The 27,857-nt window shown below is 42.8% G+C and overlaps 1 protein-coding gene across 2 annotated transcripts; it reads right to left on the reverse strand.

The window, feature by feature from the left end:
- Positions 1-250: 250 nt before the first annotated feature.
- LOC128426849 (disks large homolog 5) lies at positions 251-27,170 on the reverse strand. 2 transcript variants are annotated; one of them, XM_053413900.1, is made up of 33 exons: positions 26,315-27,170; positions 21,766-21,834; positions 20,962-21,115; positions 20,492-20,635; positions 18,924-19,107; positions 17,766-18,022; positions 17,182-17,494; positions 16,029-16,259; positions 14,613-14,797; positions 14,365-14,490; positions 13,970-14,102; positions 13,754-13,878; positions 13,315-13,490; positions 13,107-13,210; positions 12,309-12,401; positions 10,879-11,850; positions 10,645-10,768; positions 10,409-10,553; positions 9,961-10,082; positions 9,056-9,139; positions 8,808-8,967; positions 7,773-7,935; positions 7,551-7,684; positions 6,958-7,122; positions 6,632-6,815; positions 6,364-6,512; positions 6,067-6,237; positions 5,728-5,918; positions 5,376-5,519; positions 5,122-5,249; positions 4,675-4,784; positions 2,550-2,659; positions 251-1,312 (listed from the first exon to the last, which is right to left on the reverse strand). In XM_053413900.1, the coding sequence occupies exons 1-33, from the start codon at positions 26,610-26,612 to the stop codon at positions 1,209-1,211; spliced, it is 5,952 nt and encodes a 1,983-aa protein (XP_053269875.1). In that variant the 5' UTR covers positions 26,613-27,170; the 3' UTR covers positions 251-1,208. The 2 variants fall into 2 exon arrangements, with proteins under 2 accessions (XP_053269875.1, XP_053269874.1); XM_053413899.1 differs by having other exon boundaries at positions 20,962-21,130.
- Between the last annotated feature and the right edge of the window lie 687 nt (positions 27,171-27,857).

Consider the following 27,857-nt stretch of genomic DNA (forward strand, 5'->3'; position numbering starts at 1 on the left):
CTCTAAATGCGGATTGATATGAACATTAATATTTCTTATAAATTTAACAAGCAGCTGTGAGAATGTGAATCCATGAAGTGGAGAAATGAGACAGCAGACCATCCCTCACCTCCAGTGGTGGTTTACTCCACCTAGTGGACACAAACTACATTGATCGTTGAGGTCCAACTTGTGGCATTAGTACAGAATGTGCCTGTGAGGATATTCAATCCAAATTTCTAAAGAAAAAAACCAACACATGAATTCCATCAACTGTAACTGGTGTTTTTTTTAATATTTTGTAGAAATATGAACCTTCATTGCGGGACGTGGGAAGATGAAATGTTGACACCGTGAGTCGAGTAAAAATCCAAGAGGTGCGCGTAAATGTGTAGCCATGCCAACCACGACCCAGACATAAAATATCCCTTCTTTAAAAACGCATTTGACAAGAGAATAAAAAAATAAAAGAAATAGCATTGACAAAAAAAAAACAGAAGAACAGACGATCTGGACCAACTGGTTTCAACAGACATGCCTGTGCTATGCATCATCCTCGAAAGTGTTAATTAATTCAAGAATGGAGTGATTAACAAATGTTTTTAGCTTGGCACAGTTATTAGGTTTAGTACTGACATGATGTCAACAGAGAGATAAAAAGTGGTGGCATCAGATAATAAAATAGACAATGTGAAGGAAGCAAAATTTGCCCCAATTTTCTCCTCTATAAATAAGGGCGTTACCCGGAAAATAACCTCCTTCCTATTGACTAGACAGCTACATTTGTATAACAAAAAGTTCATAAGCAACATCTTTGATTTGATTAGATAAATTAAATGGCAGGAGAATACATATAAATATAGACAAGGGAACACAGTAATCCGTTCCATCTTCATATCAAGAATAAAGTCTTCAGTTTGCATCTGCGCAGACTTCCTGTGGTCCGACATGTTCATGGGACAAAGTGGGATTAAAGGAGTGCTACTAGATATAAAGGGACAATAAAACATTCAAGTATTAAATACTAGTGTAAACAAATCTAGCTGTAGTACAGTACATCACTATTGTAGTGGGAATATTACATGATCATCATCATCATCATTGGTGGATTGTGGCGTTAACCGTGGCGTCTGTCCGATTTGTACCGATTCGCTGCGTGTCCCATGATAATAATAAAAAAAAAGAATCCTCTAATGTTTCTGAGGGACGTGAGGTGAGGGGCGACGGGTCTACGGAGGTCCGTCTGGAATCCACAGCACTTTACTCTGTTCCTGCTCCACGATGGTGATGATCTGAGTGCAAATGAAGGAGACGCTGCCTCCCTGGACAACGCCTGCAACACAGTGGGGGGTGGGGTTGAAGTTACTTACAGGTACTTAAAAACAACTAGATTAGACTGGATATTCAAATCTCAACAATGTTAAACAAAAAAAGCATTAAAATCTCATTGAGCACCTTTTTAGTTTATCTTCTAGTCTCATCAGTTTAATAAACATCCTCAGATTCTCCTGAACAATCAGGACTGTGCAGCCAGTTTATTTGCAGACACACACACACACACACACAAACACACACTCTTCTGCAGGGATGTGATCAGCCTCACTTCACCACGTCTGCCTCCCAACACTCAGATTTATAACTTATTTATAAATACGGTTCCCATCGTCGCTGCCTGTGTGCAGGAGCTGGCCAGACACGTCTCCCTGTTAGAGAGGGATCTACTGTGGTGTTCATTTCCAAAGCCCTCCCTCATAAATGGCCTCCTTTTATAGAGTCATTCATCAGCTGGACAGTCGGGAGTCTCAGACAGGCCGCTGCTCCAGATACAGAAACAGGGGCTTGACTAAGATCTGCTAGAGACCAGAGAGACGCTGCGATCCAAAAACCTCGGATAACCTCCTGTGCTGTTATAGACGGATTTTTTTAATACGAGTTCAATACAACAAAACTAACACAGGATATCAGTTTGATAACAGATTCACAACATTCATATCCTCCAATATTTGTCATGTTTAAAGCATCTAGCAACAAGATCTCATGTCCTGCAGCCTGTCGCAGTTTAGGATGACAGATTCTGTGTGTAGGACTTAAAAAGGTCTCAACAGAAAGTCGAGCATGTTAAAGAGTTGTTTTTGCGCGTCACGTTGGTCCCAACAGACCGTATTACTCACTGCTGAATGCGTAATACCTCCATTATGCAACAGCAGGATTTGTAAGTATAACAACAATACAATCTAACTGCTGGTTGGTTTTTCTCAATGCCAAAGCGACAAAGACACTAAACTAAATAAAAGAGTCTGCATGAGGAGATATAACTAGAGGGGTCTTTAGAAATGTTACTTAGTGTTGAACCGAGGTAACATTAATCCAAAAGATAAACCGGTGATCAGTTCTGCAACAATACTTAAATTATTCAATATAGACACACGTTAAGTATCTCTGTTGGTATATTTAGTATGAATCTGTGCACTGATCCGTCTCTCAACTAAAAATAATTGTTGCCATTATGTAATCACTGTATCAACGCCAGCTTTTGTACATAAGAGATAAATCGAGTGACTTCCACCAACCTGTGAAGAAGCGGCTGTACTCCTGCTCTATTTTCTGAGCCGCCTCAAACTGCTCCTTGGAATGTTTCTGTGAGAGTTTATCCCGCAGGTACAGAGGGTCCTTCTGCTCCCTGATGAGACAACACGGACATCAGTCAACAGCGTCTTCACAACATCTCATTGCACAGTTTGCTTTCAGAGTCACAACATGGAACAATAAGCCAATACGGCAAGAGGTGGTTTGAGATCTCTACACAGGTTTAAGATTTGATTCTTGGGATCATATTTTTGTTTACTGCAACAAAAGGTTAGTGAAATGAATAAAACCTGTTGTCGTGACATTAAATCGGAAAAAAAAAAACAACAAGAAATACTGTTTTAAACAAGGAAAATGTGCACACAAATCTATCAGGTACTACATCACTGACTGTATATATAGAGATGAACGACACATCTTCCCATCCTTCCACTAACTAGAAATGAAAAGTCAGAATATCCCAGATATGAACACTGCCATGTTGCCCACTTTGAGCTAATGTCCGTGTGGTAGCGATTGCGGATGGAGCCACGGATCCAAAGTCACACCCATAAACCAATTAGACCAATCGTGAGTCTGTCTCAGCTGTCAATCATGAAGTTTAACCCTGTTGTACAACATCTAATCAAAGGCTAATTTGAAATGTTTGACTTTTTAATTTGCTGCATGTGCCATCCAATATCCACTGAGATGGAGGAGGCAAGGTTTATGACCTGTACTGCAGCCTGCCAACAGGCGAGGATCAAGACACCAAGGCTTCACTTTAGAGGGAGCAGTCATGTCGTCCATCTTTATACACAGTCTATGGATACTAACCTACAGCAGGAGTTTAAAATAGAAAAAACTTTTCCCAGCTCAGAGGTTCACTCCATATCTTTACAAAGGCTTGAGAAGAAGTTGTGAGTCCTCAGTCTTCCTCCACTGGGAGCCTTTGACCCAACTACAAGCACTCTCCCTTCTCTCCATGGCACTCAGCACATTGGTCTGCTGATGCCTCCCAGAGGATAAAAACAATCCATGACAAAGCTCAAGCTTCTGTCGCTGCAGCAGGCAGGCAGTGGGAGGTGTGTTCGTGGCGGCCACTGCTGATGGGGGCACGGAGTGTTTTAGCCACCCACGCCATGAAGCAGAGCCACAGGCCCTGCGAGCTCTCCCTGGACAGCTGGCACTCAGCTGATGACAGCGACAGCTTAGCAAGAATCAATCTCCATCATGTTTGCCTGCTGCACCACTTCATAGATTTGTAGGCGTTGGGTTTGGACATGTGAGGCAGAGAAAGCCGGTTTCTGCCAGACCCGAGTGTGTCTTTGGGTTTGTGTGCATAAAGTACAAAGCTTGAGGTTTGAGCAGATTTAATCTTCCCGTGCGACTACAAATGAACCAGTAGAGGGATCTTTGACATATCACCATCATCCTATCAGAACCCAGCCGGTGATGAGGCAGGGGAGGGCTGTGGTTCCTGAACTAATGACACTGATCAAATCAGTATGATTAATTAGCTTTAGCCGTGGCTGCAGGATGAACGTGATTATAAAGTCAGCAGCAAATCTGAAATGTCAATTTCCTGGGTAGCCCCGCCAACAAACAGATAATTAAGAGTAATTAAGAATTATATTTCCTGGAAAGAGGTCATGCATCAACATGGATGGGGGTGTTGTTTTCCAGCCGAGTCATTCTAATGGTCATTTTTCGACCAAAAATTGGCCTTACAAGTAAAAGCTTGTGAAGATACCATGTATGTTTAAAGATGTTGTACAGTTGCGTGTAACAGGTTTTGGATTAATAAGAAAACGATGTCCAATTCCCTGACTACAAAATAAAGACAGGTGATAAAGTAGATGCTACAGACACAGTGTATGATGATGACTTGTGTTTCATATACTGACATCACCAAGTCTGTAAAACTGAATTTTCTGATCATTACATTCTCATAAACCGCTTCCAGAGCCAAAAGTCTTGGATGAGTGATTTTCTCAGTGTGACCTTGAAGTGAAATTGGATAAACAGCAGCGGCACCAAAACACACAGGAAGTAGGAAATGTCATCAAGCTAGAAATCAAAATGAATAAGTGAAACAAATTCTTTTTTTTTCTTTGAAAGATTACTCACTTTATCTGCTTGGCATTTTTGTAGCGAGTGAATATGACGATTGGGTAGATGTGAACGCTGTGAAGACGTTCGATGGCGTGAGGGGCAATGTCAAGTAAACAGTGACAGTCCTATGAGAGAAAATGGCAAAAGTTGCATGACAAATAGAGGATGGTTCAAAGCAGAATGTTGCAAAAAACATTTAGTTTGTTTTCCATGTTTTGCAATGAGTGTGGATACACATCGAAATATGCAAGTTGATTAAACCCAATAACCAAACACCAATTTTACAACCTTTTACAGACAAACATGATATCTTACTGACATCTGATGTTTAATACAGGGACTTCTACAACGAGATAGACTCACCTCCTAGTTTCAATCTAAAGTGACAAAGATGCCAGGAAACAAACTTGGCAGCTATAAAAAAAACAACATCAAAGAAGACCATCGATGAGATGACCTTACCTTCTCTGTGATTTCCTTTATTGAGGCAACAGTTGTCACATCAAAATGGCCGCTCCTCCGTTTGTAGTCAATGAACACACAGTCCTTCACCCCTCGTTCTATCGCCTGCTGAGAAGCCTTCATAATCTCTGCAAGCAAAATGAATTCCCCTTTTAATTACCTCTCAGTAAAACTTCTCTCTACAGTATGACATCAATGATACAAACCCGTCCACTTGAATTTATAGACTTGTAAATGTATATAAATGAGCTCACCAGGCAGACAGCGACAGAACGTTGTAGGAGCCTCCTTCTCCAGCATGTCCTTACAGGCTTCCACTAAAGGCCCCATGACCAGCACTGGTCTGGGGAACGAGTACTCGACCTTCTGAACCCGCTGGTACATCAGGTTCCCTCCATCTGAGCAGAAAACACAGGCGTACAATTGATTCCAGCATTCAGCAGGACAACAGAGATATGAAGGCTGTTTAATAACCACAGCTATGAATGGGAGTATCCCTTCTGGTATCCCTTCCTTCTTTAGACCCACTGAATATCCGAAACCCGTACACGAAGGTTAATATCTGAACCATCTTTTGGACTCTTCCAAAACATTCTAATTTCTTACCCTCTGGGAAGGGGAAAGAATCTGTGCTTATGGCGTCCAGAGCCGTCAGATCCTTTCCGTCCTTGGATCCGCTGCGTTTGTGCTTCAGCTTCCGACGGAAAAAGGACCTGCGTGCAGCAGCAGACAGGGTCTTGTTGTTGTCGTCCTTCATGTCGGCCATGCTGTGTCTCCTGCAGAACTCCTGGTCCATCCTGCGTGATCACATGAACACAATTAGAACCAGACTCCTTTCTTAAAACACATTAAATTTAGGAAGATGATAAGAATGGACTAGATGATTACAAATGCAGTAATCATATTTACTCTAATGTGAAAACACACACTATATGCTGGACTTACATGTATTTACTTGGAATCTGGCCTTTCTCCAGCTTCTGTGCATTCTCATCAAGTTTCCAGGCCATCCAGTAGCCAAAATTGCCATTTGGCAGCGTATCTTCCACAAACAGGATGTCATCCTTCTTAAAGCTTAGTTCCTGCTCCACCTCGGCCACCCTCTCATAAAGTGCTCTGACAAGAGAGGAACAATAAAGGAGTTGTTATAGAAGGATCATAACAGAGGAATGAGAGAATATTCTAAAAGATATTAACCAACATCCAGTTTGGATGGTTTGATATGGTAAATATTTTGGGTACCTAATGAAAAATCCATCTCCGGGGGATTCTTTGATCGCAGCGAGGTTGTCAACACAGTTCTGGACCTTGAACGTGATTGTTTCAGCTGGTTTCAACATTTCCAAGTAAGCTTCTTCTTTAGTTTTATTCTTCATGCTGATGCCATTGTACTGTTTGAAAACATGAATTACACAGTTTAAAAAAAAAAAAAGAGAGACACTTTAGCCTGCCATCCAACACAGAGTGTTGTTTTATCTAGTGGATAAAACTGATTAAACACTGCAGGTACCTCCAGTAGCAAGTCTCCAGGCAGCAGGCCATCGGGAGTCTTAGCTGGGCTGTCTTCATCCAGACTCTCTACAAAGACGCCATAAATGTTTCCTCCACAGACCTGAACGCCCAGCTCCACCTGGATCCTCTTCAGCCGCACCAGCCGAGGCTCCGCAGCCCTGCGTGAACCTGAGCCAGGAATACTGAAGAAATACCCCACAGTCACGTTTGTTTGTTTTAATAAAACTAAATGGTCACCAGCCATCATTGCCCACAAAATAATAGCCCCAAGACAGATAATAAGCAAGGACATTGGAAAATAAGAGTAATGGTTTACAATCGTACCGGAAGGAGTTGTGTGGACTGGTGGCAGGAGTCGTCTGTTTGGACGGCGGCGTCATGGTGCCCTCGTCCTGCTCACTCAGGGTGTCGACGGCGGAGGGATTGTCCGGGGTGGTGGCTCCGCTGCCTCGAGGTGTCGGTTGGTTGCTGATGGACTCCATTCGAGAACTGAAGAGATCAGACGCAGATTAAAAAAATATTTATATTTAAATCACTCACCGGAGTACTTAAAATAAAAGTAACATATACTCTTAGTTCATGTTTCAGATTTTTGTATTCCGTATAATCCTGGCATTCGTCAGTTCTACAACCCATACATTTTTATCCATTGTTGTTTTGGCACTGTGGTTCCATTAGAAAACACCACCTTACAAGTACACAACCTACATGCACAGAATTCCTGCAGTAACTGAATGCATCAGAACGAACATTATATTGAAAAAAACTCTTTCCCCTGATTTGTTTTTCAGACTGGTTTATTAATTCATCCAAAAGTTATTATCCCAATCTGTGCAAGTCCCCGTTGTGGTCCTATTTCCTCCCTCCCTTCCTCCCTCCCTCCCTCCTCCTCCTCCTCCTCCTCATCATCATCTTACCCTGAGCGAGAGTGGTTGCCCAGCTGAAACATGTGAGGATTGTACTGAGCCAGAATGGTCACAGTGTCACACTGCTGTCCGATTACCAGCCGAGCCTGCTGCTCGTTGGCATTGCGAAGGTTGATTCCATTGAACTGGAAAAAAGCAGTGATTCATTAGAAAACAGAAATGATTAACCACATCCTGAAGATACTTGAGGTTGAATGTTGCGGCCAACTGTACCTCAAGGAGCTGGTCCCCGTACGCTAAGCGAGCTTGGTGTGCGATGCTGCCTCCTGTCACTTTGGACACAAATACTCCACCGTTGTCACCGCTTACGATGGAGATCCCCAGAGGTTCAGCTCCTTTCTGTACCGTTACATTGCGCGGCTCCTCCAAGTATGGCCTTCAGGGGAGAGAAGGAAAATATTTTGTACGACTGTGATGCACTGAAGTGCGAGAGAAACGATGAAGACTCTTAGCAGGATGCAACATGCAGTTTTAAAGGATTATAAGCTTCGATTAAAACAAGATTTCGATTTAATGTTTTAACATTATCCTCCACAGTGATGTGTCCAACTATTACTTTAAATTAAATTTGCACTAGACTTTGAAGGGTTTAAATGAGAAAAGAATCCGTGTCGCATGCCGGGTGCTTCTCGGATTCCAACTCAAGGTCATGCAATCATACAAAATTCATCAGCCTTCTGAATAAATAACAAGCGGACAAAAGACGATTACTCAAAAGGATACACATCCATTAGTTTTCATTAAACTATTCAACAGTCACATAAATCCACTGCTGCTCAGCAGAGCCAGTCGGAAAAAGTATAAATGAATTTTGTACAAAAATAAAAAAGTGCTCTTAAAGTCTTAGTGCATTAACTGTGTTAAATACAAGCAGCACAAGACAAACCTCAAGCATCTTAAAGAGAAGAACTTGTGCTTTACTGCCAGTGGAAGTCTGACAGAGGAAGTGTTTAAAGAGACAAATCTGAGAAGGAGATGAAGAGAGGAAAGAGCTCAGGTGATCACACAAACCAGCAGAGAAAGATTTCAGGTTATGCTGAAGAGCGACAGACAGGAAAGAGATGAGGGTAAGATGATAGATGGTGAGTCAGCATTTTAACAGTGTGAGATGGAATCTCACGGCTTTGTTAACTGCTTTACAAGCATTTAATCACAATGACCCTGACAGGGGCACAGACAAATGGTGGAAACACGTCGTGTTCTGCTGAAAGATGGCAGTGCCACAACCCGGACAAAGGGCTGGCCTACCCATCCTTCCTCCTGTCACCGACAGAAGCGGGGCTGACTGATATCCTGGGCTGGATGGAGATGGAGCTCTGTGATTGGCTACTGGTGAAAGACGTTGTATCCAGATTGACAGGGGACATCGGAGGTGTCGGGCTGCTGCACTCTGAATGTGTTAGAGAACCTGGAGAGGCAAAAGAGAAAGCTCTGAATTCAGACTCATCGATTTAACGTTAAGTATCAGACAATGGAGCAGCTATATTCCACTGTACCTCTGTCAGATCCAGTGGAGCGAGGATAACGAGTGGGTGGGATCTTAAGTCGCTCTGCTCGGAACTGTAGAGTACTCAGGGAACCTAAAGAAAACAAAAAGAGAAAATAATCATTAAAAAGGTCAGTTCACCCAAATTATACCAGAACAAACATTCTCGTGCTTTCCAAGTTGTTAAGCTGTGCAAACACAGGACTTCCCCTTCCAAGGAGGTTGCTTAGCAAGAGTGTTAAGCTGTTCCTTTCCTGATTGGGCGATTTGGTACTCTGAATAATTACCACAACGCGAATGTTAGTCACCGTCATCACCTGAGCTGAGTCAGAGAGATCCTGTTGCATCTTGTCGCTCGATCAGTTTAGTTGTTGGATGGCGGCACAAACGCTCATTAAATACATGGCCTGTGCTAAACGATATGCAGCCGGGCTGCTTCCCCCTTTTGTCCACTAATGGTTGACGTTTTATTTTACAAAAAGAGAAAGAACAGTGAAAATTTATCAGTTAGTGAGGACGGTCCGCACCAATTTTCAAACTCAAAATCAGCAAATAAATAAAATTTATGTCTCAGTATGAAAGATATCATTTCTTTCTAAGTTATCTCACTTGTCAAATCTTGGTCACCACATTTTTCCATAAGCCTACTTGTAGTGTTGATTATTATATTGAATACAAAAACAATGTCTCAGTTATTTGATACTGTAAAAAATGAAATAACCCCTGATAAAACTGCTCAATCAAGTCACCAGGATTTAGTTTCTGATATTTCAAAACAAAGAAATCAAACCAAAGCTACACACATGGCTAATAACCTCTTAGAGAAAAGGGTTTGTAATTTAGGTTAATACAACAGCTCATTTACAAGATGTGTTATTAATCATTATTCGTCTGAGTCTAGGACTCCATACGTACCGAGTCTGGCGCTGGAGGGCAGGGAGTTGGTGCTGTGCGGTGGCTGGCTACACTTCATGTCGGTCGATTCTCCGGGTCGCTTGTGGCTGAGGTCCAGGCTGAGGCGACCTTGATGCTGGGGGCTAGAAGTGGATGAAAACGCCTCAATAAGTCTCTGAGTGGTCAATTATTTAACTCAGAGAAAGATGTTATTAGCTACATGCCATCTGCCATCATGAGAACTAGGGCAGGGTAAACACAGTTCAAATCCCAAATTAACAACAATTTGATAAGCCACAATGGAAAAGCATAGTTTTATATAAAATATGGTAAATAATTAAAGATGGCTGAGTTGTGTACTGGGAGTGCTGACTCGTTGTTACACTGGCTTAACTTACTCAGACACGTGAATAGAAAAAAGACACAAATTAAAAGTCCATAAGATTAGTAGTCTGGCTCGTGTTAACACCTTGTGTGTGAATGTGAGTGAACTCCTGAGGCGGGAGCTGGAGGACAGTTGTTGCTCTGGATCTCCTGGCTCCAGGCAGTGTAGACCGGGTTCCTCATCACAGCCGTCACAGCAGGACATGGGGCTAAACCTCGCTGTGCTGCATCTGGGAAAAATAAAATGTTTAACAATGACATGCAGATTAATTGTGAAGATCAAACATCTTGGTTAACTAGTGACTTGTTCAGATGTCTTACGTGCTGCAATGCTGCTGTAGCTGGGCGGGGCGAAGGGCATGCTGTACCGATTCGTTCTCATAGGAGAGAAGCGTAACAAGTCCACCGGCTCTGGGGAGTGCTCATCATTAGAGAAACTCTGTACCTGCAAAAGACAATCAGCCTATAAGTCGAGGGACTGAACTGAAGATTGGTCCTCATTAATCAATGAGAAACTTTCAATCACAAACTCTAATGGGTTTTAGTCTCAGTTACCTGCATGGGAACAGGGATGTGTAATGGAGTCACATTCCTCCTCAGTGCCGGTGCTGATTTGGGCCGGTATCTCCTCTTTTCCTGCCCCACCGCTCTGTGTCGAGTCTTCTCTTCCTCTGCAGGTTTCTTGACGGCACTCTTAGTCTCTCCTGGGGAAGCATCGTAATAGAACTGGTTTCCTGTCTCCCCCTTATCCTGTGTGCTTGTAGCTTGAGCCGGGGAAGCAGGGGGAGTCCCGGTGGTGATGGTCGAGTCCGACGCAGAGCTGTTCTGCTGCCGATGTTTGAACCTGAACGAGTCGCTTCTGGCGGGTGGTGTGGGAGGGGTCTGTGCGGACTCGGATATTGAGCTCTGTGGTGAGTGGTTGGGCAACTGGGTAACCGACATGTAGTCCAGTTTTGTGGGCGCCTCGGGTCTCCTGAAAGCATTCACGTCAAAGATGGATTTCCTCTGTTTGGGTTTTTTGTAGATGGACAGCTGGGCGTACTCTGGAATCGAAGCTCCCACCAACACTTTAGGCCAAGTGCCTCCACTCGGCTTGGCTGCAGAGTTCTTCACTCGGTCCACAGGTGTCTGCGGCGAGCTGCAGTCGGAGAGCACGGGGGTGAAGGTGAACGGATGATGGTGGATCTCCTGCCTCCTGTAAACAAAGTCTGGGTGGGGATCTGAGGGAGTGTGCGAGGTGGAGAGTGAGCGGGAGTGCACGGAGCTGTTGGAATAGGGCTTGTGGTGGGAATGAGTGCTACTGCCGCTGCTGTCCAGAGAGTCCCCTGTGTCCTTACACATGTCCCCTCTGCCGCCCGAGTCACAGCTGCAAATGTCTGTCTGTGTGGAGCAGTTGTGCTTAGAGCAGTTGTGCTTGGAGTGTCTGCAGCTCCTGGTGTGGACGTCACACGACTGCAGCCGGGAGACCTTTTCTGAGTCTTTTGAACTTTCATATAAACTCTGACCAGAACAGCTCTGTGGGAGGAACTGAAGAGGAGGGGGGGGGGGCAAATTAATACATTTTTACTACACTCGTTACACTATTACACCCAAATCATCGTTGCAAAGAGAACCAGTGACTCACAGTGGGATGCGAGAGTGAAGTTTCAAATTTACCACCCAAAAGCTTCAGATAATCCTTTTACAAAATGTTTTCCACAGACTATTCACCAATCACCCTGTTTTTAAACATAATGTGTTTATTTTATGAAACAGAACTATTTAAGCATTAAATATTGTCCATTTATAAAAGGATACAGTGACTCAATCTCCTTGTTCGTTCCAAAAGAGAAATATAACTTGCTTATACATTTTCAACAGAGAGAACTTCAAATCTTCTCCATGTACTTTCATGGGGCTTTACCACAGTACCTTGAATGAAATCAGTGGCTGTGTGTGTGTGTATGTGTGTGTGTGTGTGTGTATCATATGTCTGAGAGGTTCACCTTCATGAGGGAGATGTTGAGAGAATCGCGGCAGTTTCTCAGCAGAGACTCGCATTCGGAGAGCGACTTGTTATCGAGAGCAATTCCATTGATCTGTGGAGCAAATGTAATAAGATGCCAAAAAATTACAACACAAACAATATGAAAAATAATCCGCCCTCACAAGGCCTGTGAATAAGAATCCCTAAAATTCACAAATTTATTATGGACAGTCAGTTAGAACATTGTGATCTAAAAAACACATTTGCATTTGAAGGCGGAAATAGCTGTCTCCCATTTTCATAATGCATACTAATGTTTTAAGTTTCAAGGACAGCAAAAGATCAAAGATAAAGTTGCTTGATGTTTAAGTGTAGTTTCCATGGTTACAACCGTCCTGCTGAGGTGGGGGAGCAGAGGCGCACACTAATATAAACCATTGAAACTTATTATGGATGTAATGTGGTGAAAGAGCTTTAACAACAGCTCAGAAACCCCAAAATAATAAATTATTAATTAATCTCAAATCAGAGTTTGACAGCCAATCTTTGACAAATGCCTTGTCATTTACTATAAGCATAAATAATGATATAATACATAGTTTACCCGAATTCTAACTAAAACAATATTCTTTGACGATAAGTACATAGTGTCTGTGTGTAGTTAAGATTTGGCAAACAGTTCAAATGGATGTCTTGAGTTAAAAAGATCACTAGAGGGCACTAGAGGCCAGAGCCAAAGCCCTGAAGGTGTCCCATGGTTTCAAATGATAATAAATCATTTCTATATAACAAACAAGTTTTTCATCAGCATACTCACGGCTAAAAGTCTGTCACCAATAGTGAGCGCACAGTCTCTCGCTGCTGGACTTCCTGGAGCCAGAGTGGCAACAAACACTCCACTCTCCAGACCAATGCCGCTGTCTGAGAGGGAAGACAGAGACAGTGAGGAATCATATTTATGATAATCATCATTAAATAACAAGCAAATATAGAGAAATTACTATCGATTTCAGCTTGATGATGACCTTTGTGCCCAGTGAGGTTTATCTGGATCGGAGTCACAATCCGTCCTCCGAGCGACTTCCTTCTGCGGACCACCATATTGATCACCCCCTCTCCGCTCAGCACTGCTTTGATCACCTGCTTCCTGTCCTTATTAGTCAGGTCCACATCATTAATTTTCAACAACCAGTCGTTAACCCTGCACAGAGAGAAAAGAAGGAAGATTTGATTTATCAAGCTCTCAAAGAAAATAAGGAATGGATATGAAGGTAAGGATATTTTAAAATGTTAACTTTGATACAGAAGTATTATAACATTTAGTAATTAGCAAACCAATGTTGTTTTGGTATCCGAATAAAATATCAGGTGTTCTATTGGCACAAATATATCAAAAGTCAGATGATACCCATTGATAACAAAGTGATTTGCTTTATTAATAGGGTCAGCAAAACAGATATTTACCTTAATCTTCCTTCAGCGATACTTCCTTTATCCACCTTACTGACAAATATGCCACAGTCTCCAGGTAAATAAGGATCATTTACCCCTTCAGCAATATCAAACCCAAGTGCTTTCAAATCCATGTCCTAAAAAAAAAGATGGTTTAATTGTACATTCATTGATTTTAAGGTAATTTTCTAAAGATACAGAGGAATTGTTGATTGTAGTGGATCTTACTCTGTGCTTCTCGATTTCAACAACCTCCGTCTCCCACTCCATGGAGTCCGTGTCGATGGCTGAATCATGTGAACTGTGAGCCATTAACTGACGAAACCTCGCTTCCTCTTCCATCTGGTCCTCCACCTTTTCTCTGCAGGAAACATACAATCTGAGGCTCTTAAATAAATTCAATCACCTTGAGGAATTATCTGAACTCTGCTCAGTGAGTGACATGATTTCTCCACTGGGTGTCACCAAAGATCAGGTTAGAAATCTACATCCTGGATCCACAAACAAAGGGGTCACACAGATTCATTCACATGAGAAACTTAAAGAATTGAATCCTAGCTTTAAACCCATGTACAGTGCAAATGCCATAAGCCTGACAGAAAATAAAAATATGCAAGACTCACTTTAGTTCTTTGAGTTCCCGCGCAGCATCATTCTTCTGTTTCCTCATGTCATCCAGATTCCTCAGAGCATCTGCCAGATCGCTCACAGCTCGGTCCCTCTCTCGCCTCAGGTTGTCACAAAGTGTGCTGACAGATGAACAGATTTTCAAACAAAATGTAAACAGATCTATTTTAGTCCGAGACTCACTTAGCACTCTGCATTAAAACATATCCAGACAAACTTGATGCCTTCGAAACCAGCTCCTCACCGAATGCTCTCCCTCTCAGCCACTATCTTGTCCCTCTCCTGAAAGGCCCAGTCGCGTCGGCACTTGGCGACCTCGGCCTCCTGCAGCGCCTCCTTCAGCTCCTGAGAGATGGCCTCGTACTGCTTCCTCAGCATTTCGATCTCCTTGTTGGCTCGTTCCATGTCCATAGTGGCAGAGTCTTGTTTCTGGAGGAGATGAAGAACATGTAAGATAATGCACACCAGTGTTAGATTGTGCAGGCAGATACAGGCTTTGAATCTAATATTTTCCTTAATTCTATAATCCCTAACACATTGTGAAGGATTTTGATTAACTTGATTATTTAGAATCTATAAGATGAGAAATTAGTTTGGTCATCAGGTTCTGATACACAAGCTCCAGCGAAAAAACAAAACACACACACAGTTGTCAGGCAAGAAGTTTAACACCACTCAACTTTTTCATCCACACATGGTTACATCATCAGGCGGACCAAGTTTGCTAATCAAATATATGCAAACAAATATATTACTCATAGATTATTTATGGCCTGAGTGATAACCTTGTGATCACTGTGCATGGGAATTTACAGAAGTACACATGGGTAGTTTAGAGAACGAGATTTCTCCCAAATGAGACTAAAGTAATTTCAAGATGACATTTTTTCATCATCCATCCATCCAATATCTATATTGCTTATCCTTTGGAAGGTCATGGGGGGCTGGAGCCAATCCCTCCTGACATTGGGCAAGAGGCAAGGTTCATCCTGGACAAGTCATACATACAGAGATGAACAACCATTCAAGCTCACACTCACGGACCATTTAGAGACAGTTAATCTAACCCCAATCAGCATCATCTCACAGCAAGATCAGTTTCTGATTATACTATGTGCCAACTTTTTTAATATTTTGACATTTTTTACTTGCTTATGTCGACATTCCACCATAGAAATCTATTTTAGTAAGGCTCTAGTGTGAAGTGTGTATTATGAATAAATATCTAATGTAGTCTGTATATGTGTAGCACATTGTCGCTCCCTTTAAATATCTACACAGCGAGGAGACTGTCAAGTGTAACGACAGCATTAATCAAGTCCATGGCTTAATTAAATCCATTAGAATTGAGTGCACTGTTGTTACGGTTAATTATCCATTTTTGATGCAGCACAGTTTCATTGTGCTCTTCAAAGTCAGAGAGAAGCTTTTCTCTGTAATTACTGGTAATTTTCTAATGCAGGAATATCAGGACTTTCATCGCAATTAGTCTGATAACACGTCTCATCAAAATCAATGTGTGGAAAACTGCCAGCAGCAATAAAAAAAAAAATTAAAAAAAAGCATTTACTACTGTATGAGATGGGATGAAGGGATTATTGTCGGAGGAATAAATCAATCCCTCCATTTGTAATGATGAGTCTCCCGTCTGTCTGACTACCTGTCTGGCCTGGTAATACTCTCGCAGCAGCTGGTCCCTCTGGATGATGGCCTCCGTCCTCTCCTTGCGGGCCACGTCCCGCTCCTCGCGCACCGTCTCAATGTCCTTGCTGGCCTGGCTGAGCTCTTTCTGGGCCTCGGCCTTGTCCTTCACCTCGTGGCAGTATTTCTCCAGCAGCTCGTTCTTTTCACAGATGGCCCGGTCCCTGTCCACCAGCGCTGATGCCAACTCCTTCATGTCACAAAAAACAAATTAACAGTGAGTGAGAGATTAAAGATGAATACTCATAACAGTCTGAATTTCATTCTAAAAGCCATTCATTTGTAATGAGGATTTTCATGACAAGGGCATTTCTATTTTGTACCGTCTCTTCTGCTTGTTAGTATCTACTTCCTTGTTTACTGTGCAGGAGCGATGCTGGAATTTCTCCCTCTGGGATCAATACAATCTTATCTCATTGAACAAAAGGCGACACTAAAAACACACTTCATATTAGGGGAAGAGCTACACAACACAGACTCCCTTAAAGCACCTCTTTTTTAAATAGCCATTATGGGTTTTCTTTGTTACCGGACAATTCACCCTGAACTGTATCCTAATAAAACCAATAATGACATATGATTACTTTTTGGCACACCTTATGAAACTCTGAGTGTTGCCATAACAAACAATGCCAGCAGTAACTCTAACCAGTATAACTGCAGTAAAGCATTTTAAAATTTGAAGCAATGGTAATACATTTTTTTTTTTTTCGAAATATGATTTAGTAAAGCCAGAGTTCTCAGTGTAAAATGCAGGACCTGATTTAACTTACAATAAATATTGTGGAGCACCTACCTCCACACAAGTCATTTAACAGTTCCATTAAATAAAGCAGCACCAAATTTCACACACACATAGAAATCAGTTCCCTAAATGCGTATTTTTCCCCATCAAGATCCAAGAATAATTTCCTTGGAAAGCAAAGAAATGATTAAAAAAAAATTAAAAAGTGAAAAACAATTCCTGGATCCGCACCAAATCGTATGGGTTCTGCCATGACCCGTACCACATCCTTCACAGAGTATTTTTGCATTATCTTGCTTACCTACAAACAAACAGAAAAGATATGCTTGATGGAGGTAGCTATAGGAGCTCTTGTTCTAGCTGTTACCTGTCGTAATGCCTCCAGCTCCTCACTGGCCACCCGTCTCTCAGAGGAAGTGTTCTTCAGCTTGGCCTCGGCCATCTCCAGCCCAGTCTGAAGCCGATCCACCTCCTTGATCACTTGGTCTCGCTCGCTCATGATCAAACGATACTCGCTGATCACGGAGTCGCGCTCATCCTTGTACTTCTCACTGTCCTTCGATGCCTTGAGTTGCTGGGTCTTGAGCCGGGTTGTTTCTGACTGCAGCCGCTCCATCTCTCGCTGCAGCTCCTTGTTCTGAGATGCGGCCTTGGACAGTTCCTGCTGTGTGCTGTCAAACCTGCAGCAAATAGGAAATGTATCGGCTATGATTTTTGGTGCAGAAACAAAAGAATTTGTAAAAACAGGGACACGCAGAAACCAAGCTTGAAGTCTTATAGTCATAGAGGAAAAGTTAAAATCGGAAAGCGTCTGTCCAACTGCACAGCCTCATCTGGATTAAGAATGTTTTAAGTTCTGTGCGGCTCTAAATCATTAGACTTTTTAAAGTTCCTGAGTGTGCAAATAATAGTGCTGCTGGTTTTCTGTGTCCATGATATTTCCAGCTTTACCTTCTTATAGACGAGGAGTACTGTTGCTGGTAGTGGATGGCAGCGTCCCTCTGCTTCAGCAGCATGTCCAGCTGTTTCTGCAACCGGTGGTTCTCCTCCTCCGCCTGCTCCAGACGACTCAGGTCTACGTTGTGACTAGCAGTGTTCTCGTTGTAGCGCTTCCTCAGACCCTCGTAGTCGCCCTTCATGGCCTCTAGCTTGTCCAAGGCTGTGTCGTACAGCTTGTTGAGGACATCAGGCGAGCCCTCCCTCATCACCTGGAAATGACATCAGGCATCATGACTTCAACAGAGCAGAATGCAGATGCTTTCAAACAATATGTTACACAGTTGTTTCAGTATTATTGTATAATAATATCATTGGATCATTTAGCTGTGCCTTATTCAACATTACTTACATCTGCAATTCAGGTAAGTTTAATGTAAAATATCCAGTCCTGTCTTGGCAAGGAAAAGTAACTTCAGCTCTTATGTAATCAATTACATTTTAATAGGTGATTCACTGCAGACTGATGTAGCAGACCAGAGCAAGACTTGAACAGTTTCTGTGTGCTGCAGCTTCACTGTTATCGATCACAACAGCCCTTTCAAGACGACTGATTTTCAAGTTCTAGGTGCTGTGTCCAGAGTGAAGTTTGAATAAAGCAGTGAACCGCTTGCTTTGCAGCTTCAGGGTTCTGCAGACTGAGACCCACAGCATGTCTTAACCTGTATTGGCTTGATTACTGAAGTAGTTGTTCCCCTAATAATGACAAACTCTGCCGACAGTGAAGCATGCTACCAAAGAGCCAATGAAATACATTCCCCATGGTTATGTAAGGTATTGCTAAAATGTTATGATCTGACATTCTGGCTGCAGAGAGGCTGAATATACAGTGTCAGACAGTGCAACAGTAAAGACCTAAGGTTAAGTCATTTGTCTGATCTGAAAGTATGTTTTGATTGATAAAGACACTGGAGGACCGACTGTCTGTTTCTCTGGAGGATATTGTCCTCTTGGAAGGAATGGTCACTGACAGAGAAATAAATTGATTTCAGTCTCAAATCAAGATCCAAAGGAGTGAATTTCAACGTTTTTAAGTTTGAATCCAGTACATATATCTGTATTTGCATCTGTATGTGTACAATCTGTAATGCAGATGGGACAGTTGCAAGGTACCTGTTGGTGCAGCATCCTCATGTCAGCAACCTCTCGCTGGTCGTCATCATGCAGTCTCCTCAGCTCCTCGCAGGCCTGCTTTACGTGGTTGTGCTCCCTGACCAGCTGGATGTTGTCCTGTCTCACCGCCTCCTGCTCGTCCTTCAGCTGGGCGTGCTCGCTCGCCAGACGGCTGTGCAGCGTACTGAGGAGAAAACACAGCAAGTACCGTCAAACTGTAAGCACTGCCAGCCGAGCTTAAAATTAGCATTATAGCCAAAGTAAAGGCATAACTCCTGAGCCACAACACAACAGATGCTCAACTGATGATCTTTTGAAAAGTTGTAATTGTTTCTGCAACATGAACATATGCAAGCTTAAAGCTGTTTTTTTCCAAATTTCTTAACTGTCTGATCAAAATATTTAATTTACGAAGAAATAAAAAAGTAGATAACAAACCACAGAATATTTTGGATTCTGCTTGATAAACTACTTCAGTTTTTTTAATTGCTTTTGATTACAGAAATTTCTGTAATATAACCTGCATCCATTTACAAGATTATTTTATACCTTAAATCAAAATCATGGGAAACACTAGAAGAAAAAAAACTCTTGGTTATTAGGTACTATAGAATAATTAGTATTATAGTTATATTACTTAAAGCCCATTCAGGCCATCATGCAACGTATGAGTTACTTGTATACAGTGAAACAGCCTCTTATGTAATAATGCTTCTCTGGTAACTGTACATACATGAATCACCAAGAGGCCAAATAAAAACCTCCCATGACTGCTTAGAGCGATGTGTAATGCATGGGCCAAGTGACGTATTGATTTAACTAGAAATCACCAGGCAGGCATGAATGTGATTTCTCATTCACAGAGGACAGCGTTTAGTGTCAATGGATAAGAGCAGAGGCAGACAGGACAATAACAAGTAAAGACTTTCTCCGATGTGCAAACAGGACTGAGAAGGAGAGGCTTAAACATGGCAATAATCCTTCATCTGTCTGGTTGCGTTTGGGCCAGATGTCAGTTCCCTTCACTTTGGAGACAGTATGGCATCATTAAATCACACAAATGGACCAGCCTCCCCTTTACGTCAACTCGGCACAGCTTATTGCACGGGACAACAAATGCTCTGTTCACATCATTATCCTCATGGCACAGATGTCGTGGCATGCTATAGGGTGCGGATGATGATTACAGAGCATGCTTTGGCATGAACTCTTCAAGAGGGGGCATTACTTATAGAAGTAATACAGTTTGCAGTCGATATCATTGGTCTGAAAACAGGACTGGATTTATGCTGCTATGAACATGATAAAAACACTTCTTTTTTTTGTAAGAATCTCAAAGATGAAATGAAATTGATGAAGGGATTCAAGGCTAAGTCATCTGCTTTTGGACTCCATCCATATTGCTCTAAATAAAATAAAAATCTGTTCGATGCAATCTGCTGTGAATATGTCAGAGGAGGAACTGAACATCAGCTAAAACCCTGCAGGCTGTGCGTGAACGAATACAGCACAGATGCAGCGGCTGTTGAAACATTTACAAAGGGCCCTGTAGTAAGCTTTCAACTCACTAGTAGAAGTCTGCTTTCTTCACAGCCTCCTCACACCTCTTCAGGGTGGTGCTGTGCTGGTTCTGCAGGGATTGCAGGTCTGCCATCGCCTTCATGCACTGCAGCTTCAGACGCTCATAGTCATGACCTGCTTTTGAGTTTGGTCTATTTCACCGAGAACAAAGGAGGGAGACAAAAAAATGCATTAGAGTTAAGTTTTAAGATGCCATACGGGAGGGTGACAGAAGAATAACTGAGAAAACCATCAAACAAACTTTGCGCTTAAGAGAGCCAACAGATGACAGGCGCGTTTAAAATTGTATGCTCACCAGTTGTCGAGCATATTTAAAAAACAATGTTGTGTTTTCGTTGCTCTCAAAAGCAGAGCATGGCAAAATGCCTTGATTCACAGAGTGCAGGTACACAAGGTACACAGCTCCTTTTTGTAAATGTTTGTTCTGGAAAACAAGTGTGCGAGATTAGAACAGTACCTGCAGTCATCGAAGGTGGTTCCAGGAGAGGAGAGTGCCAGACGTTTGCGTAGTTCGTCCCTCTCGCGGGTCACGTGTCGCAGCTGGAAAAGAACCGTTTCCATCTTCTCGTTGACCGGGTGGCCGTCCATGTGGGCGGGCGGTGGGGAGGAGGCTTGAGCGGGCGTACCTGGGAGAGTCAGCATGTCACTGGAGGCATGTGCCATTCACAGAACTCAAGTGATGGGGGATTTTAGAGCAACAGCATCATTTGTTTAAAATGCTTATTCAGCCGATAATGTCAAATGGGTTTAACTGATGTATTTCACAAATACTTTTTTTATTTAATGTGTTTTACTTAAACCTTGGAGGATATTGAGAAAATGAAAAGGATATCAGTGCTTGCTTTTTTTAAAAGCTAAAATCTGTTTAATATTCTACCTACCACTTTTTTAACCATTAACCTCACTGCTTGTAAATATATCACACAGAAAATCCCCCTCTGATATAATTCAAAGTTTCCCTTTCAGTGACATGAACCAGTGAAATCCTCTCTCGCACAGAGAATGACTAAATGAAACAGGTCTGTGTGTGTGTGTGTGTGGGGGGGGGGGTCTAAATCCTTCTCACATCTGTGTAATCACTTGCATGTGCTCAGAGTCTAAACAGCCAGTGACCAAATGACTGACAACCAACAGATTGTTTATAAAACGGGTTGGTTCTTTAGAGCATGCTCATTGTCGTTATCTTAAACCAGGGAGAAAATATGTTCTTATGATACGTTTGCACCAAAAAGCTGAATGTCGCCATGAGCACCACACTCACCTAAGCTGCTGAGAGAGCTGCTGCTTTCCGAGTCCGACGGCATGGTGGACAAGACGCTGTAAGTGGACCCTGCAGAGGCGAACAAAAACATTAAAGTCAGCTCCGAGTGTACTCGAGCATGTCTGCATTATAGCTGGATGATTATCTCCAGCATTGTATGGTACATCAAGGCTCTGCAGCTTGGGTTACATTCAGGGGCCTTCACTGAAAAAAGGCCAGCTGGAGGCATAATAAGGTGGGACTTTCCCCAACTTGGGATGACGGGCCTGTGGGCTGACAGCAGAGTGTGGCTAATTATCAGTTGGTCAGGGAGCTTGAATACTGACGAGGCAGGGCCCCAAAGAGGCTGCAGCCTCCGAGCTGCTTCTTTTATCTCCTCTGACAACATCTCACACAGTCCCCCCTGTGAAAGCCCCGTCTTTTATAGCCTACAGTGATCCATAATTAACTGTACAGAAAGGAAGCCTCAGTACAACACTAAGTATTATGGAGGAGATGGTGTTATTTGAAAAACCACAAGAATTGTGGTTTTTAAAGAGGATCAGAGAGGCTGCGACTAAAAACAGTTTATCCCCTAAAAACTTTATTATCTGGGAAGAAACTGTGTAGACAGTGTTACAGCCTTGTTATTTTTGATTGCATACGTTTCTGTAGAAACATGTTTTTAAAATGTAACACTGGGACGTGTTGAGCTCGGACAAAACATAGCAAAACGTTTATTTGAACGCAAACATGGTGGGTTGAACACCCGGGTTGAGAGGGCCGTTGACGTTCTTGTGGGAGAAATCTCAGAGCTAGATGATATGGGTTTAAAATCTGTGCTTAGAGTATTAAATATCTTAATTATAGCAGCATGCCCCGTAACAAGAAGGTTCCCGGTTGTTACTCAGCGAATTAACGTGTTGTATCAGAAAGTTGCACAAATGTTGAGATTAAAACATGCCACTGGTGTCACTGGTGTCGAGTTAAGGCAGAATAACAAAGAGTTGGTAATTGTTGAGGTGTCAATGTCGGGTTGTTTCTTTTAAATAACAACAGACATTGCCAGTCTTTGTTTCTGAAGCTATACAACTCTCCGTCTAGCTCTTCAGATGGAGAACCCTGATGCCTTAAGGACTTTAATGAGCAGTTATCTCTGCCACTGGGTTTATGATACTGCTGAGAGCCAAAGTCAAAGATATACACATCCTTCACCAAAATGCTGCGTCTTGCAGATATATCCCCATGTACAGTATCTCCGCCAATAAGTAACCCGAAACTGTGGCTCAGAAATTCCACAGATCTTTAAGTCATTTAGAAACAGTGTCTACATTACCAGAGCACTAACTTTTTTTTCAACTAGAAAAATATCCCACTCCGGACATATCAATATCATAATTCTTCTTTTAAAAACATTAAAGGGCATTTGTTACAATGTATCCACGAAATGATGACTTACTGATACACCATTAAACATAAAACGCCCCATCCAATTGTTTTTTTTGTCCAATCAACAGTAAAAATCTAATATATTTAACTAACAATCATAAAACTGAAAAACAGCAAATACTTACATTTGAGCTCATAAAACCCACCAATGTCTGACATCGGATCTTGACTTAATGACGATTATTAAGTCATATTTTGTCAACAGAATTGTTTCAAAATCAATCACAACATTAACCGTAAAATGTGATGTTTCCACACAGTTCTACCTTGAAGCGTTTCAGACACTAATGAATTGTAATCATGCTTGAGATGTCCAACAAGCTGCACAAATCTAGATCAAGAAGCCAGAGGTGCACATTGTACTGAGATCCAAATTGGCCGGAGGATGAGAAGCTTATAGTTCAGTTAAATCAGCCACTTCCACCCCTGATGTAAACTAGCAGGAGCATGACAAACGATTCTATTTACCCACGTCCTAGTCCTCTAAATCAATCCCTGGTTGGCCGAGTTCCCACTAGCTAAAGGAGACCGTGAGTTTGATTAAGACTGGAAGGAGCCCAGCGAACATGGCTCACCCCTCTTTTTTCCCAGCAAAGGACTGAAAGAGAGAAAAAAAAAAAAGAAAAAAAAAAAGACTGATGTGCCTCAGGAACCGTGGCATCCCATGGATCAAGCTCTCTTTGTTCTCGCTCTAGCTTAAGTTTCCCATGACTCTGTTTGAGCAAAGAGTGTCTCAATGGGCAAGGTTCACTGTGTCATAGCTCACTCACTTTTCTGCTCCGTGAAAGTCATGTGACCTGGACCTTGCTGTGGTCTGACCCTCAGCGCTCAAGTGTCTCATTTAGGCTGATTTCTTAGCTACTCAATGCCCTTTGGAGGTTTTCTAATCTACCTAAAACATTCATGAGAACAAGATGGAAAGGGGGGGGGGGGGGGGGTGAAACAGTTGGAGAGCTTCGTCTTTTTCAGAGCTGAAAACAGAAGCACAAACACTGAGTGCTGATATGTTCTAAAATCACATCTGATACTCTATCAGTGGAGTGGGGTCAGACACACTGAGCGCTTTATAAGGACAGTCACATGGTTTGACTCAGATCTGACAGCTTTGCAAGAAGTTAAATGTAATCTCTCATCTCATGGTAAACTGACAAGTTAAAAATAAGACCTTGCATTTTCTCAGAATTCAAATTCAGCAAACTCTCTTAGCTCTGTTGCCTGTGAAAAGCATCCATCAATCTTTGTAAACGTGAGGCTTAATTCATATTTTGACCAGTCAACTACAACTAATGTTATGTACACAGTGAGTTTTACTCAGCAAAACTTATCGTATGTATCCTTAAAGTCTAACAAACATGTTTACAGCATTTCCTTCCCAATGAAACTTGCCCACTGGAAATAGCAGTAGATAAGCCAAACCAGTGAAATCCAGCTTTTTACTCCCCTACCAAAGATCAGTCTTATTTAGCAGTGGCACAGGTGATCCAAGTGAACACGTCAGCCACGGTACACGCCCTTGTGATACGCTGCCATCATGTCATTGTCCCTTAAGACGAGAACAATGTGTAAACAGAAAGGTCTCTCCTGTCATAGCCCTGAAGATATGGTTATGGAACAACTAGAGAATATCTTTAATCATTAAAAAAATGAAAAGCGACTAAAACCCTCGGGACGCACACCTTTTTAAGCACTATGCACTATCCATGTATCAACATGCATCTTATGCAGCTCGGATCATCTTAATAAGCTACACATATCAGCCCTACTGGCAATTGATTTCAGAGCATTTGCTGGGGTTATCTGAGGAAGCGTTCACATTGTTTTGATTTCAAAAGGTGATCTGGGTCCATCTCCCAGTGGGATTCTAGGTGACTGGGGAGTAACAAGATCAGGCCGCTGACAGTGCATATTATTTAAGAAACAGACTGTAACAAGCCACTGTTTTCCTGGGGAAAGGCCCTTCTTTTGGCTGTGCAGTGGAGGAACCTGTCCGCCCAGTAGCAGACAGCGGCTCAGCCCATTTGTGTCCCGTGTGACTGCAAGCAAGAAGCTGCACACTACAACAAACTGCAGCGACCGGCCTAGAGCGTTTGAGAAAATAAAAGAGTAGAAAAATGAACTCACTCTGCAGCTTCACTCCTCTTATAAATAATTAGGACAGAATAAATGCATACTTAATTAATAATACCTCGCATCCAGCTGAGCGAGTATGATACAATAGCTGAGAGTCAGAGAATTAACTACAAATGCAAATACTGTTTTTGAAGTGCAAACATGCAGTAGAAGTGCTGAGCAAGCATTATTATAGTCGAGTATATCTGTAGCTTCAGAGTAGGGGGTGTGATGAAGTGGGAAATGGAGTATTTTTGTGAGTGCACAGGATAAAATGAACCTCATGACACTGAGTGCACTACAGAGAAGAGTAAAAACATCCCAAAACGATTAGAGAGGAGGCTGAGATCTGTGCCATCTTATCACTGCATCATCTGCAAGCAACAATATGTAAAGAAACAAAGTTGTTATCAGGTAGATCATACGAGGCTGAAACAAAAAGGGGCATGAAGGTCAAATTAAGTTTAAATAACTGAAAATGGTGCACAATGTATGGTAAACTCACTGAATCAATACTGCACTGTGTGCATTAACAGATTTGATTCTTACCTCGTTTATTTGACTTTGACAGTGGGGTATTGATTCTCACCCACACTCACAAAGACACACTCACACAACTGGTCACTACATTGATTGTTTAAGTATTTTTGGGTCCATTAAGTACTTTCACAAAGGGCTGGGAGGCTGTGCTTTCAGTGACAGGGTAAGGGAAACAAGCACAGTAGTGTGTGTGTGTGTGTAAATAAGCATCAGGTCCCATGATTGTGCAGCCCTCTCTCACACACACTCTTTATACTTGCCCAGGGGAAGAGTCGTGCCCTTCATCAACTTGTCATATGGTCAATACTCCCTAATGTTGGTCGGATCCACATTCAGACCGGGCTGGATCACAACAACCCATCAGTGTGATAAAGCTGCACAAACCTCCACACTAACCTACTTGTATGCATGGTTTAAAACAAAATCACCAGTCAATCTACATGAGGTATCGAACCCTGCGGCGGCTGCTCACCGGTCGTGTGATCCACTGGTCCGGTGCCGTTGAGCAGCACCGAGTGCAGGTGAGGGTGCGTCTTCTCCAGAGCCGAGCAGAACTCGGAGAAATGGTCTCGGTCCTTGCTCATCAGGATCTTCAGGAGAAGCTCCACTTTCTCCGGGTTGGAGGGGCAGCTGTGCCCCAGCTCGAAGCGCTCCGCCGGGCTGAGGCTCCCGCAGTGAGCCAGCACCTCCACGACCCGGTCCGCGTCCGTTATGGACTCCACCAAGTTCTGGTAGCACGTCTCCAGTAACTCTTTATTCCTGGGGTCCATCTCTACTTCTTCCTCCTCCTCTCTTTCTTCTTCTGTTTCTTCTTCTTCAGTTTCGCTCCCCTCCTCCCTCCCTCCAACTCCTTCGCTTCAACCAAACCAGCTCCGGGGACAAATCCAGCGTCTTAATCTGTTCTGGTAGTCAACTTCCAACCCCCCGGACTAGAAGTAACCCCTGACCCCCCTGGAGGAACTACCCGGCTCGGCCCGGCTGGGGACGGTTATCGACCCGAACTGAGGGATACACCAGAAGTAGCCATATTTGTTGCCCAAGGCTGTTGACTGCGCGGAGATGACAACACATTTTCCCCCGACCGCGGCCGCTCCTGCCGCCGCCGCTGCTCCCTCCGTCCTTCCCCGGGAAGAAAAACAAGCGCAAAAGACGTCGGTGCCTCGTCCACCCCCGCTCCACACGCGCTACGCGGACATTAGGGTGCCGAGCTGAAGTCGTGCGGACATGTTGAAAAGTGTAGAAACTCCTGAGCGGCGCTTCTCTGGGAAACTACAAACTCCGCCATGTCTCCCTGCGTCCGGGCTGCAGCAGCTGTAGCGATCTGCCAATCATCGACCCCGCCGTGGACTTTTAAGGTAAAAGAGGGCGGGGCTTCGCTTTCACCTGGTTCCACCGCTTCCCTCGTCCGTTGTGAAGAAGTGATCACGTGACACTGTTGTTATAAATGATGCAAAAGTCAACTTCGGTGACATCGTGTCGTTCGTGGAGGATTTGTTGTGTTCGGTCGGTGGTGGAGCGTGAGAAGTACGAAGGGCTGCAGCTGAAAATGGACGTTTTACCAACTTGTGAATGTGTCCTGCTATTACATCAAGTGTGGAATTGTGGTTGTAACAATATAATATAACTTTTCCCTTGTTGTGTTCCCTCGTTAAAGGTCCAGTGCTAAAGGGATCTATTGACAGAAATTGAATACAAAATAAACCTTATATGTTTTCACCAATGGTTGTTTTCTTTTATTCTAAAACGGGGCCTTTATATTTAAATATTTAATTTACATCAGAATCAGGGATCCTCTCTAAGGAGGCCGCCATGTTTTTTACAGGAGCCCAAACTGGACAAACTAAACATCTTTTGTGTTTTTATGACAACTGAAGTCTACCACAGGTTCTCCCCCATGTTTGGAAGTAGGGGGTGAGATGAGGGGTATTCAGCTGCAACATGCAACTTCACAACTAGAGCTCACTAAATTCTACACATTGAACCTTTAAAGGGACAGTTCAACCAAAATGAAAACT

Source organism: Pleuronectes platessa, chromosome 21 (genome assembly GCF_947347685.1).
Source record: "Pleuronectes platessa chromosome 21, fPlePla1.1, whole genome shotgun sequence".
Classification (NCBI taxonomy): Eukaryota; Metazoa; Chordata; class Actinopteri; order Pleuronectiformes; family Pleuronectidae; genus Pleuronectes; species Pleuronectes platessa.

Bases quoted from the DNA above. Each gene is read 5' to 3' on its own strand.
- LOC128426849 (XM_053413899.1), bottom strand. From the start codon at position 26,612: ATGGACCCCAGGAATAAAGAGTTACTGGAGACGTGCTACCAGAACTTG. The intron at 7,685-7,772 runs GTACAGTTGGCC...GCTTTTTTCCAG, and splicing joins ACGGGGACCAGCTCCTTGAG to TTCAATGGAATCAACCTTCG. The intron at 5,919-6,066 runs GTAAGTCCAGCA...GTGATCACGCAG, and splicing joins CAGATTCCAAGTAAATACAT to GATGGACCAGGAGTTCTGCA.